This window comes from Trachurus trachurus (assembly GCF_905171665.1).
Source record: "Trachurus trachurus genome assembly, chromosome: 17".
NCBI lineage: Eukaryota > Metazoa > Chordata > Actinopteri > Carangiformes > Carangidae > Trachurus > Trachurus trachurus.
Window position 1 is genome coordinate 3,322,784 of NC_139900.1, and position 15,080 is coordinate 3,337,863.

Here is a 15,080-nt window from a genome sequence, read left to right on the forward strand (position 1 = left end):
GCAGTGGTTCCCCTGGATCCTCTCCGGCCTCAGTGCAGGGTGAAGCTGCTCTGTCTGCTCTACACAGTGCTGATAGTGAAGAGTCTGCTCTACTGCTGTGGACTCGCTCTGCTGATGAGCCGCAGAAACACGGGACCGTCCACCAGCTGCACACAAGCTGACTGACTGTTTCCTCTTCCTCTTTTCTCTCCATCGCATCTCATCACTTCATCTTATTTTTTGTCTTTGATTACGGTGCAGACATTTAAATCTAACAAATCTTTTTACATGTTTAGATAAAGTCAACCACAAAGATAACAACATACATACAGATCCATGTTTTCACTTTTTGAATATGGTTTTCTGGTTTTAGCTGTATTTTATTTCTACTTTTAAGTGATCAGTAAATTAACAGAACATCAAACTGAATCATCAGTTGTCTGGTAAATATTCTGTTTTTTTTATTAAACCTTTGCATGCTTTTAACATTTTCTTTAGAGTGTGGTTGTTTTGTCAAATGAATTCACTGTAACATCCTCCATTTATTAATAAATCACAGTCTCATAGAAAACAAAGGATGGATATTAATTTATTTTCTTGTTTCAAATAATAACAGACAGATGTGACAATGTTGTTCACACATATTGATACCTATTTGCCCGCGGCTGTAAACAGCTCTACCTTCATAAACCTCAAATACAAACATAGAGGAAGATTCAAACAGGATCAAGAAGCTGAACTCGGACGAAGTTAAATCAACAACAGCACAAACACAGATTTCATACACAATCAAGGAGGGGTGGATGTTGATTTAGCAACAGGATCAGTATTATCTTTATTTATCATTTAGCCTACACGTAAATCATCTTAAACCAGCCTGTCAGTGTAAATATAAAACTCTACGCTGATGACACTGCTGTTTAAAGACAAAACAGCTGGCAAGTTGTTGTCGTCAAGTTTCATATTAAGTTAAATAATTTGAGTTGTAAGAAATGTCACAAACAACCCTGAATAAATATAAATGCACATCAGTGGCATTATTCACAATTAGTTTAGATCTATACTGTTCTCAGTGGTTATTAGGACTCATAAAAAACTGTTGAGAGCGAATCAACACTTCCTCTCCTGCAGCTCTCAGGCTGTGTGGTTTCAGCTCTGCAGCCTCCAAACTGTGAGCTGTGGCTTTTCACTCTGATAAACACCATGACAACTACAACCATCCACTCTATTAAAGACTCAGGAAGCAGCTGTGTAACGTTACACAACCATTCAGCAGCCTCTTAATAATGTCTCACTAATATCTACACTTGTATGGATTTAAAAGTGTTCGGAAATATTCTCTCATTTTTTAAATCTGATAGAAATGTAGAGTTTCTTCTGAATTATTTCTGACTAATTTAATATGAATTCGTAGTAAAGAGTTGTTTCACTTGTGGGTGCAAACAACAGTGTCATCAACATAGAGTTTTTATAATCACTGACATTTGTCAAAGATGGTCTGTGGTCATGTTACTGTCAATGTGAGACGTTAAAGTGTTTTCAGTCTTTACTGAGTTCACGAGACAAATGACAAACAGAGGCCTGAACAATTTTGTATGAGGTGTTGGTAGACATCATTATTATGATAATTCTTATAATAAATAATGAAGATATGTCTCAAAAGTAGTAATATTCAATACCAAATCAGAAATATTTTAATAGAAAGAGCTCAAATTAAACAATCAGAATTTTGATTGTTATTCTTTTTTACACAACTAAACACATACATGCAAAGATACTGTATAGTATAATGTGACCAACAAACCACAAACCACACAGAGCCAGAAACAGCACTGACAAGAATAAATGTTTTTCTTGTTGAAGCTAAACTAGCGCCTCCATGTTGGTTCACCTCAGCTCTCATTGTTTCAGTACATTATAGTTGATATAAAAAAATAAAAGCTGTTGTCAGAAGAGTCTGTTCATCTCAACCAGAACCAAATGTTAATGAGTTCACTGATCTCTACTGAATTATTCAAAAGTTTCATGTCAAAGGTCAAGGTTCAAGGTTTTATCAATTTGCTCCATTCCAGTGTAACAAATTGATAAAATAAAGACCTTTGACCTTTGACCTTTGAAATTAAACTTTAACATGATTCAGTAGAGGCCAGTGAACTCATTAACATTTGGCTCTGGTTGAGCCAAATGTTAGTATGTTTGTTTGTTTGTTTGTTTGCTTGCTTTGTTTGTTTGTTAACCATGCAGCTGTCGATGCTCCTGTTTATCAGATAAATATTGTGTTTAGTAAACTTAGATGGTGTATTTAGGTTAAAATTGTATTTGGATCATTCAGACATTATCGAACTAAACATTATAACTTTATAACTGTTCAAGTGGCAGTTTCATCATTTTTATAACAGCTGGAGTTTCACAGCTGCTCGATCTGCTGATGGTTCATGTGTGTAAACAACAGTGTCGTCAGCGTAGAGTTTAACAGCCCACAACCACATGTGTGAAATAAACAGCTACATGTTTATATCTGTCTGCTTTTCCTGGTGTTGTTGTGATTGTTTAGCTCTGGACATCGTTATGATGTTTGTTCTGTGACAATACATTCAGACGCAAAACTAAGCTAAGCTAATTGTAGGTGTCAGCATCAACATTCAATAAAGGTTTTTATTTTTCTGATGATTTGTTCTGAAGCCAAATGGAAATCAATGATAAAACGAGTCAAAAAACCATGAACACAGCATTTTTTTTTTACTTTATTCAAATAGTAAAATTGAAACAATTTAACAAAGTCATTTTAAATGAATAGACTATTAAAATGAGAAACAGGATGTGAAAAAATACCAGAAAAATTGCCAAGCAGCTAATGATACAACTTAATTCTATGTTATTTCAAGAGTCACTCTGAAGTGAAAATAAAAAACAGCATCAAAGTAAGACAATAATAAAAACTTAGCATACCTAAATGAAAGTGTGAGTACATTTTAATATCTGTGGCCGACTATATCTAAACATGTAGAAAGATTTCTTAGATTTAAATGTCTGCACCGTAATCAAATACAAAAAATAAGATGAAGTGATGAGATGTGATGGAGAGAAAAGAGGAAGAGGAAACAGTCAGTCAGCTTGTGTGCAGCTGGTGGACGGTCCCGTGTTTCTGCGGCTCATCAGCAGAGAGAGTCCACAGCAGTAGAGCAGACTCTTCACTATCAGCACTGTGTAGAGCAGACAGAGCAGCTTCACCCTGCACTGAGGCCGGAGAGGATCCAGGGGAACCACTGCAACAGAAAAGGAGTCAAAGAGAAACCAGTCAGTGCTGTGCTGCTCTGTTCTCTGTGACAGAGTCTCCACATGAAGCTGAATCACTGCTCAACACAGTCACCAAGCCTCCATCACCTTGTGCTGGGGCCTGGGCCTCCACCGTGCCCCCCTCGTGCTTGACGTAGCAGCGGTATTTATACGTGTAGAAGGCGTCCCGATCCACCAGCAAGATGGCGGCGGAGCGTCCCGGCTCTGTGAGCTGCAGCTGCTCTCCCTCAGCAGGAAGCAGAGGACCATCCTCCTTCTGTCTTTTCCAGGAGAACTGGACCAGAGGAGGAGACATGGCTGAGGCCAGACACAGCAGGGAGCTCCTCCCCTCCAGGTGGGCTCTGGATGCTGCTGGGTACACACTCACCACGGGCTTCAGTACCTGCTCATCTGAAGTTTGACAGCAGCAACAAGCAGCACAGACACATTCACACAGTCAACAGCAGCTTCCAGCACTGCACTGCATTCAGTCTGATCCTGGACACTACATGGACTCTGATCACTCAGCTCCTCATCAATAAAACACAGAGGTCACCATCAAACCCAGTCATCATCTAATGTCTCGTTTGTCACATGACAGATAAATATGTATCTGAGAAACAGATTTCAGTGTCGTATAATAATTATCTTTGTTGATGGTCAATTTATTTCATATGAAATATCACATGTAGAAAACGTGTATAAATCATACACATTTTCCCACTAAGATAGGAAAATGTATATATTCCTATCTTAGTATGTATATGTATGTATATGTATATATGTATATGTATATATTCCTATATTAGTGGGAAAATGTGTATGATTTATACACGTTTTCTACATAAAATACATAACAAACATGATTTATCAGAAATATTTGTTAAATGTTTGTTTTTATTATCTAAAAATCCTCACTATTATCAATGATATATACATATATCCTAAAATGTTTATCTTTATGATTTTTTTTTTTTTTTTTACAATGAACACAGTTTCCATCGCCCAAAACTGCACTTACATGACAACAAAGTTGGAATCTATTTAGCTTTTCTGAAATATGCCACTGAACTTTAAACATAATTAACTTTCTTTAATATTAAATGTATAAACTTAAAAGTTAAGGTTTTACAGATAACAGAATTACTTTTGTAGGTGGCATTTTTTTATTTCACCTAGACTTAGTTGTAAATGACAGAATAAAGACAATGATAGTCAACATTTAATTAGTAAAAATAAATAGCTTTCATACTTTCATACGTAAGTTATAGTTTTGGATGAAATTGTCCAACAAAAAGAAGAAGTTGAAAGGGAAGGAAGTTAAAATGGTTTGAAAGGACATAATGCTGACGGCAGTAACGCAGGTAAAGCTTCACAATAAACCCAAAAGGTTTTATTTATTAACTGCCTGAGTTGCTCCTATTTTTCATGCACCTCCACTCTTTTAAGTCAGATTTTAACTTAACATAAAAATGGGTTTAAACTTATTTTCATTTTAAAAATGATGAAGGTGAAGAATTCCACAACGACCAGCATCAGCATAAATATTATAATCTATATTAAAGTAAGGAGTCAAAATCTAAAGATATAAAGAAATGACCTCATTTTATAAATAATTAACCGATATATATTTGTCTCTTCTTCGTGTGGAGCTGAGCTGAACCGTGACATTTAAACATCTTTTTGTTACGTTAGAAAGCTACAGAACGAATTCTCTGTTAACTCTGAACAAACTAACATGTAAAGTCTGAAACAGCAGAAACTGACTTCAAACACATTTTAACTTCTTCAATAAAACAACTGGAGGGAAATAAAAGTTTGTTCTTACCTGTTACAAACAGTTTAGTTCCAGAGCCATAGATGTCGTAGTTCTTGTCTGTTCCTCCACAGTGAGAAAGACTAATACAAAAACCCGTCTGCTGCTGAATGTGTCAGCTGAGCTGAACGAGTCCACATTATGAACCAGGATCATGTTTCAGCTCCATCATGTGTTTCTCTAACGTTCACATCAACATCACTGTCTCTTCTTTTCTTTTCTTTTGGCTTCACACTGAAACATATCAACAAATATTCACATTGAAGTTGGTCCAGACGTTCATGTTCCCCTCAGGATGAACCGTTGCTCCAGTTTTATCACATGATTTAAAGTTGGTTTGTTGTTTAGAGTTTTTCTGTTTGATATGATTTTATTCATTTAGCTCCTTTGACTGTTTCTGCTGGTCTTGTTTTCTCATTGAGCTTCTGTGGGCTAGGCTAGGCTAGGCTAGGCTAGGCTACACCCAGAGGCCTGCAGCTACATCCAGCGGAGGCTGTGTTTGTTTTGTTTAGCCTCAGTCTAGCTCGGTTCGGCTCGGTTGCTTCGACTTCAGTGGGTGAGTTCTCGGCTGGCTGACCCCTAGAGTTACTGCCTCTCCTCCAAATATGGAAAGTAGGTACACTCCCACCAGAATCCAAGATGGTGCAGTTCAAATGCCTGATCACAAAACAGACTCCTCCAAACCAATGGTTGACGTCACAGGTGCTACATCCATGCTTCATACAGTCTATGGTGTGAACCTGGGCTGTGGTTTACTGCTCTCTTCCTGTCACTGACGCTGTTTGACACCTGTTCATCTGGAGGTTTTTGTTCAGGCTGCAGGGATCATTTCTCACTGTGGGGAACTTTCTTATCACAGTAGCGTAGGAGGCTGAATGAGAGAGTTTAACTTTCTCTATCTTCAACTCATAGTTCCCGTTCTGTTTATTAACAGCTGTGAAATCATCTTTCTGAGGATGATTGAAACCTGAATTTATTTCACCAGTTTGCCTGTGAATAGCAAGAATTAATGTGACTGTTTCTGTCTCTCTCTTCTGGAACCAGCCCACATGATCACTGTCACACAGCTCGGTTCCTCCACAGTTGAATGAGGCTGTTTCACCAACTCTCCTGGTCAATGATAACTGGTCCTGGACCAGCTCTGCTGCCATGGCAACCAGTGCTGCAGAGACACAGACAGGTAGATGAAGGTCAGTGTGACGGTGGTAGTGACAGGTAGAGTGTGTGGGCTCCTGATTGGCTGGAAACACTCACCTGAACACAGACAGCACAGAGCAGCAGCTGGGAGGAAAAGCATTTTGTGAATCAGTGGTGTTTCCTCTGGAGAAGCTGAGGAGAAGTGGAGCTCTGATGCTGCTGAGGCCAAACAAGGACGAGCTGTGAGCTCAGACGAGGCCACGTGGTTTCTGACGGCTCCTCCAACTCCCATCAGCCCCTGCTGCTGCTGATTGACAGACATTTGTCCCTTGGTCTCATTTCTGTTATGATCTACGCCTCTGACTCAATTTTTTTTTATTTCTGTCACTTTACTTTGTTTAATTCAGGGATTAGCTTTTATTTCTTAACTGTTATATTTGTTTTTATTTTATTCTTTGAAAAAACCTCCTGTGTTTCCTCATTATAAAGTAGCGTTAGCGTTTCCTCAGTTCACTGTGGTTTTAACAGCTCCCTGTCATGAAAGCATTGTGGGATGGCAGGTGGGTGGGGCTGTGGTCTGTCTCTCATGTCTCTGTGTAAAGCACTTTGAGTTACAATTACTGTATGAAAAGAGATGTACAAAGAATTTAATTTGATTTGATTCTGCTTATTTTGTTGAAATTGGTTAAAACTTTTCATATTTATAAAATTTGAAGTCACTTGCTCTGCTTTGTTGATTTGACATACAGGTTAATGTTTTTATTTAAAATGAAAATGTGTTATCATCCATTGAAGCCTGATGATTATTTTAAGATGATATTGAATATTATCTGAATGGATGTTTGTTCTTGTTTGTGTATTAACACTCTTTGCATGAAACAGTCAGAGGAAATGACAGGACATGGAGTCTCTCTGGTCTTAAACAGACTGGCCTCCACTACTTTATGTATTTCAATGGAGTTATTTCAAACATCTAATATCTATATCTTTTTTTTCTAACATTATCATTATTTTCATGTCTGTCTTCAGCTGAAGCTGCTGTGTGGTTTTTCCTCTGAGTGGGAGGTGGCAGCCTGCAGAGGAGGTTCATTTACTAATTCAACTCTTTATCTTGTCGTCTGTTTCTCTGAAGTGAATCAGTGGAAAGTTGCTCTTGATTTTAATCTGGAAGCAAATAAAAAAGAATCTGGGTCACCATGATGCAGAAACACAACAACACATTCAGGTCAGTGGTGAGTTTAGTAACACACACTGTCACCTGTTGTTGAACAGCTGTGATGGAAACACAACAGTACAAATCCACAGAGCTCCTCAGCTGTGATCTTAAAGAACCAAAAACAACAAATTAAAGTCAAGTTTGTTTAGTGTTGAATGAGTTTTGAATCAACGTCAGTTCATCTTTCAGTCTCTGATGAGCTCCTCTCTGTTTCCTCCTGCTGTCAGGGGTGAAACCTTCACACTGCTGCCCTCTGCTGGTTCAAACAACACACTGCTTCAGTCTACACACTGAGTTATTGATTAGTTTATTAAAAGCTGAGACTCGTATCCTACAACATAGATTACACCAATAGAAAGGATCTCATACACTCTACTGCCAGTTATTAGGGTTCAGTTGTATTGTGTCTTACATGAGGTGATCCTGTTATATAACTAATTGTTATACGAGGGTTTAATAATAAGAAATAGTGATTGAATCTCTTGGACGTTCCTCTGTTTCTGCATCATCTCATTAAATGTGGTCTGATATTCAGAGTCACAATAATGGACAAGCTTTATATATTTATACAGTATTTCAGTGTCTTTCATGACTGACTCTGTTCAGCTGAATGACAGCTTCTTCATCGTTGTGTTGTCATGCAACCGCAGTCAGCATCATCTGGATGACCTTGCACTTCTTCTACCTCACCACAGGGGGGCGGGCTTCTTCTGTGTTTTGTGGGCCGACGATTTCAGCAGAAACACAGGAAGAGCTTCTCACTGTGTAAACCGAGACCGAGGCTCTGTTTCTTAAGACAGACATGAAAATAGTGTTTGGAAAATATCCTGTCATCTCCTCTGACTGTTTGATGCAATGAGTGTTAATATACAGAGCAGACAAACAAACAGCCATTCAGATAATATTCAATATCATAGTTCTCAGGCCTCTTTGCAGCTCTGAGCTTAAATGGATGACCCATGGATGAAATGGATGTTCTGGAACATGCGCTTCAACTGGGAGCAGCAAAGTCTGGTAGCTGTGAGTTTCTGAGTTTTTACTCAACATTTGCTTTATTTTTGTTGTGTTTTTTCGTCATCTACTGATGGATGCTTCTGTGGAGAGAAGAGATTCTTCAGAGATTAGCTTCTTTCATTGAAAATGAACAGATCTCTCGAGGACGCCATCCTGTCCCAGCTGAGATGAAGAGGTGCTTTTGTGGTGGTTGTCGTGCTGCTGGTGGTGCGAGGGTTAAAGGCTTGGAGGTGGAGATGTCCTATCAGTCCTTTCTGCGGTCAGTCATCATTGGAAATATCAACTCTCTGCCCAACAAGAGTGATGAAGAGCTGGAGATATTGGTGAAGACTCAGAAAGTAGTTTCGAATCATAACAACACTTGTGTAGGCTACATCCCACCCAATGGCAACTGCTTAAGTTCAATCTGAAGTTCTCCATAAAGTTGTTGCTAGGATACAGACTAAACATCCTGAGGCACCTTTAATGACGACAGACTTCAGTCATGTTTCCCTGATGGACTCACTGGGGGGTGTGGTGGAGAGATGAGCACTGAGGATGGAGGAGGCCATTCTGGACGGCCTGGATCATCCACTTCACCAGTGGTCCTGCTCCATCCATTGGTCCTGCTCCACCTGATGGTCCTGATCCATCCAGCGGTCCTACTACACCTGGCGGTCCTGCTCCACCCGGAGGTCCTGCTCCATGCGGAGGTCCTGCTCCATCCGGCAGTCCTGCTCCATCCGGCGGTCCTGCTCCATCCGGCGGTCCTGCTCCATCCAGCGGTCCTGCTCCATCCGGCGGTCCTGCTCCATGCGGAGGTCCTGCTCCATCCAGCAGTCCTGCTCCATCCGGCGGTCCTGCTCCATCCGGTGGTCCTGCTCCATCCAGCGGTCCTGCTCCATCCGGCGGTCCTGCTCCACCTGGCGGTCCTGCTCCATCTTTCTTTCTTTTTTGTGTCATTGTCGTGTGAGTTACTGGACTAATTTGAATTTCCCTCCTAGGGATGAATAAAGTATTCTCTACTCTACTCTACTCTACTCTAGTCTACTCTATAACCCAAATGAACATATTTTCATTTGGGTTTAAAGGTGTACAGAAATGGCCGTTTGTCCTGTCTGTCGCGCCGAGTTGTCACGAGCTGCAACACGAGTTTACCCGAGTAAGGAAAACGAATTTGATTGGTCGTTATCGAGCGGGCGGGATATTCAAAGCTTGGGGCGAGCCCGAGCTCGGTGTGTGTGTGTGTGTCTCAGACATTTGAATGACGGATGACGGATCCAATATCAGTGGCTGATGAATCGTGTACAGGCTGACGTATAATCCGTGCGCCTGCATTATCCAATGCGAGAAAAAAAAATACACACTTTCATCCCGGATTTACTCAAAAATAGAATTTTGCACAAAGTTTGGCCTACATCGTCTGAAAGATGAGTTATCACATTAATTTTATGATCCAGAGTGGGCTCAAATTCAGTTTTCTTTTCTGTACACCTTTAAATAAACAAATCAACCTGTATTTCAAATCAAACAAGTTACTTCACATTTTGGAAATAAGAAAAGTTTAAACCAATTTCAACAAAATAAGCAGAATCAAATCAAATTAAATTATTTGTATATCACTTTTCATACAGTAATTGTAACTCAAAGTGCTTTACACAGAGACATGAGAGACAGACCACAGCCCCACCCACCTGCCATCCCACAATGCTTTCATGACAGGGAGCTGTTAAAACCACAGTGAACTGAGGAAACGCTAAGGCTACTTTATAATGAGGAAACACAGGAGGTTTTTTTTTCAAAAGAATAAAGACAAATATAAAAGTTGAGAAATAAAAGCTAATCCCTGAATTAAAAAAGTAAAATGACAGAAATAAAAGAAAATGCAGTCAGAGGCGTAGATCATAACAGAAATGAGGCCAAGAGACAAATGTCTGTCAATCAGCAGCAGCAGGGGCTGATGGGAGTTGGAGGGGCCGTCAGAAACCACGTGGCCTCGTCTGAGCTCACAGCTCGTCCTTGTTTGGCCTCAGCAGCATCAGAGCTCCACTTCTCCTCAGCTTCTCCAGAGGAAACACCACTGATTCACAAAATGCTTTTCCTCCCAGCTGCTGCTCTGTGCTGTCTGTGTTCAGGTGAGTGTTTCCAGCCAATCAGGAGCCCACACACTCTACCTGTCACTACCACCGTCACACTGACCTTCATCTACCTGTCTGTGTCTCTGCAGCACTGGTTGCCATGGCAGCAGAAGAGCTGGTCCAGGACCAGTTTTCATTGACCAGGAGAGTTGGTGAAAATGTCTCTTTCATCTGTGAAGAAACTGATCAGTGTGACTATGATTATGTGGGCTGGTTCCAGAAGAAAGAGACAGAAACATTCACTGAGATTCTTGGTATTAACAGGCAAAATGGCAACTTTCATGGAACTTCAAATCATCCTCAGAAAGATGATTTCACAGCTGTTAATAAACAGAACGGCTGTGAGTTGAAGATAGAGAAAGTTAAACTCTCTCATTCAGCCTCCTACTACTGCCTCTGTACTAAGTATGATCCTCCACAGTGAGAAATGATCCCTGCAGCCTGAACAAAAACCTCCAGATGAACAGGTGTCAAACAGCGTCAGTGACAGGAAGAGAGCAGTAAACCACAGCCCAGGTTCACACACTTCACCTCCACATCACACACTTTTTCTAAACTTTTCTTTGATGTTGATCCATGTTGTTATCAGATATTTCAGCAGGTTTCCTGTTGTTCCACACACTGAGGACAGAGAAGAAACACAGAAGCTCAATGAGAAAACAAGACCAACAGAAACAGTCAAAGGAGCTAAATGAATAAAATCATATCAAACATAAAAACTCTAAACAACAAACCAACTTTAAATCATGTGATAAAACTGGAGCAACGGTTCATCCTGAGGGGAACATGAACGTCTGGACCAACTTCAATGTGAATATTTGTTGATATGTTTCAGTGTGAAGCCAAAAGAAAAGAGAAGAAGAGACAGTGATGTTGATGTGAACGTTAGAGAAACACATGATGGAGCTGAAACATGATCCTGGTTCATAATGTGGACTCGTTCAGCTCAGCTGACACATTCAGCAGCAGACGGGTTTTTGTATTAGTCTTTCTCACTGTGGAGAAGGCTGGCCGTACGACATCGTTGGCCCTGGAACTAAACTGTTTGTAACAGGTAAGAACAAACTTTTATTTCTCTTCAGTTGTTTTATTGAAGAAGTTAAAATGTGTTTGAAGTCAGTTTCTGCTGTTTCAGACTTTACATGTTAGTTTGTTCAGAGTTAACAGAGAATTAGTTCTGCAGCTTTCTAACGTAACAAAAAGTTGTTTAAATGTCACGGTTCAGCTCAGCTCCACATGAAGAAGAGACAAAGATATATCGGTGAATTATTTATAAAATATTCAGTGTTTGACCATCTCGGGACTCACATCACAGTCAATTTACATGTTAAAATGAATAATAATTTCTTTATATCTTTAGATTTTGACTCCTTACTTTAATATAGATAATAATATTTATGCTGATGCTGGTTGTTGTGGAATTTTCACCCTCACATTAATATTTTAAATGAAAATAAGTTTTTAAAAAAATGTATGCTAAGTTAAAAATCTGCTTCATTTTATAAGTGCATGAAAAATAGGAGCAACTCAGGCAGTTGATAAATAAAACCTTTGGGGTTTATTGTGAAGCTTTACCTGCATTACTGCCGTCAGCATTATGTCATTTCAAACCATTTTAACTTCCTTCTCCTTCAACTTCAACTTCATTCAAAAATATGCCTTACAAGTATGAAGGCTATTTACTTTTACTAATTAAATGCTGACTGTCATTGTCTTTATTCTGTCATTTTTCATTTACAACCAAGTCTATAGGTGAAATAAAAAATGCTTACCTGTAGATCTCATCATACTGTCACCTACTCAACAAAATTTACCAAAAGCTACAAGAATAATATGTTCTCTGTAAAACCTTAAATTTTAAGTTTATACATTTAATAATTAAGGAAGTTAATTTATTATGTTTAACAAAACATAAGTTCAGTGGCATATATCAGAAAAGCTAAATAGATTGTTGTCATGTAAGTGCAGTTTTGCGTGATGGTAACTGTGTTCATTGTATAAAAAATAATAATAATAATAAATAAATCATAAATATAAACATTTAAGGATATATGTATATATTATTGATAATAGTGAGGATGTTTAGATAATAATTTTCGCCAATATATTAATTTAAAACAGATATTTCTGATAAATTATGTTTGTTATGTATATAACATAAAATACATAACGAACATGTGTATAAATCATACACGTTTTCCCACTATTATGCACAGAGAAAAAATATATACATATACTGTATATCCTATCTTTTCATATGAAATAAATTGACCATCAACAAAGATAATTATTAGGGCCACGGGCCATCGCACCGGGCACTGAACCCTACAGCTATGAAATAGCTGTACTGTTATTGTGTGGATTTTTTCCTACTTATTATTTTTCCTCCTTCCAGACGACTTTCAGTTAATTATATATCAAAACGTGCGGTTCGATCGTGATCGGTATGCTATTACATTTCTCAACAGTTTGCAACGTAAGTCGCGAAAAACTGCGCAAAATTTTGCATTAAAGTCAATGGGACGGGTGAAAAAAAAGAGCGAAAAAGAACAATCATTGGAGTTTAACAAACATCTACTGCTCAGGTATACTTTCACCTAGAGACTTCATTTAAACTTTAAACAGTAGACACAAGTCTTGTGTATTGGCGTATTATTCCACGTTTTGATAGGTATTATAGTTTTTGATCAATCACTGATCAATGACCATGATCATTTTTGGAGAAATTATGAGATTATAATGGTTGTGTATTGCACGGAATGTTCGTGTCAGAGTGCGTGACATCATCGGTTAGAGTGAGAGAGAGCCCAGAAAAATTCCTGAATTTTTCTCTTTCCACACTCGGCCCGGCCACAATTTACACTCTACACACATGATTTTTTCAAAATTTGTAAGAAACACTTGTTCTGTTTCTCACTATGTGCTCAAAATATCAGAGAGACTTACAGAATTTGAATTATCAGCCTCTAAGTGCGGCCACGTCTGTCTCTGCTCCTCATTGACTCCAATACAAATATTTTCTGAGAGAAGCAGAACGGCCTGATGTTTTAAAACTGCCAGCGTCTCCAAAATATTTACTGTAGAAACACCAAATCGTACCAAATTTTTCAGGAAGTCCTTAGAGCAACGTTGATCTGTGTTTTGTTCTGATAGGAGTTACCATTTTGTCACAGTAAGCCTTTTGCGAGACCAGTGCAAAGGCAGAAAATCGCTCTTTTTCTCGACGTTTCTGTCTGTCTCAGCCTGGGGGGCCCCTATCGTCATTGGCAACCACCTCAAGTTGCCGAGGTAACCACTGATTCTCAGGCCAGAGCTCGTTAACTTCATGAACAATCCACCTGGCTGACAGAGATGGCAAAACCGGCCGTAGCTCCTGTGGCCCTCTCAAAATTTCCCAGAGGAAATTTTCTAGTTATATATACACGACACTAAAATCCGTTTCTCAGGTACATATTTATCTGTTGTGTAAAAAACAAGACATTAGATGATGACTGGGTTTGATGGTGACCTCTGTGCTGTATTGATGAGGAGCTGAGTGATCAGAGTCCATGTAGTGTCCAGGATCAGACTGAATGCAGTGCAGTGCTGGAAGCTGCTGTTGACTGTGTGAATGTGTCTGTGCTGCTTGTTGCTGCTGTCAAACTTCAGATGAGCAGGTAGTGAAGCCCGTGGTGAGCGTGTACCCAGCAGCATCCAGAGCCCACCTGGAGGGGAGGAGCTCCCTGCTGTGTCTGGCCTCAGCCATGTCTCCTCCTCTGGTCCAGTTCTCCTGGAAAAGACAGAAGGAGGATGGTCCTCTGCTTCCTGCTGAGGGAGAGCAGCTGCAGCTCACAGAGCCGGGACGCTCCGCCGCCATCTTGCTGGTGGATCGGGACGCCTTCTACACGTATAAATACCGCTGCTACGTCAAGCACGAGGGGGGCACGGTGGAGGCCCAGGCAGCACAAGGTGATGGAGGCTTGGTGACTGTGTTGAGCAGTGATTCAGCTTCATGTGGAGACTCTGTCACAGAGAGCAGAGCAGCACAGCACTGACTGGTTTCTCTTTGACTCCTTTTCTGTTGCAGTGGTTCCCCTGGATCCTCTCCGGCCTCAGTGCAGGGTGAAGCTGCTCTGTCTGCTCTACACAGTGCTGATAGTGAAGAGTCTGCTCTACTGCTGTGGACTCTCTCTGCTGATGAGCCGCAGAAACAAGGGACCGTCCACCAGCTGCACACAAGCTGACTGACTGTTTCCTCATCCTCTTTTCTCTCCATCACATCTAATGATCTTATTTTTTGTATTTGATTACGGCTCAGACATTTAAATCTAACAAATCTTTCTACATGTTTAGATAAAGTCAACCACAAAGATAACAATGTATGAACAGATCCATGTTTTCACTTTTTGAATATGGTTTTCTGGTTTTAGCTGTATTTTATTTCTACTTTTAAGTGATCAGTAAATTAACAGAACATCAAACTGAATCATCAGTTGTCTGGTAAATATTCTGTTTTTTTTATTAAACCTTTGCATGCTTTTAACAT

At 39.6% G+C, this 15,080-nt stretch overlaps 1 protein-coding gene across 1 annotated transcript; it reads left to right on the plus strand.

The window, feature by feature from the left end:
• Positions 1 to 11,478: 11,478 nt before the first annotated feature.
• Positions 11,479 to 14,782, plus strand: LOC311000061 (uncharacterized protein; the record flags this gene model as incomplete). The annotated part of the gene is made up of 3 exons (XM_083990696.1): positions 11,479 to 11,609; positions 14,204 to 14,503; positions 14,622 to 14,782. Exons 2-3 carry the CDS (start codon positions 14,299 to 14,301, stop codon positions 14,780 to 14,782), a joined length of 366 nt encoding a protein of 121 aa, XP_083846822.1. The 5' UTR covers positions 11,479 to 11,609; positions 14,204 to 14,298.
• Positions 14,783 to 15,080: the final 298 nt, after the last annotated feature.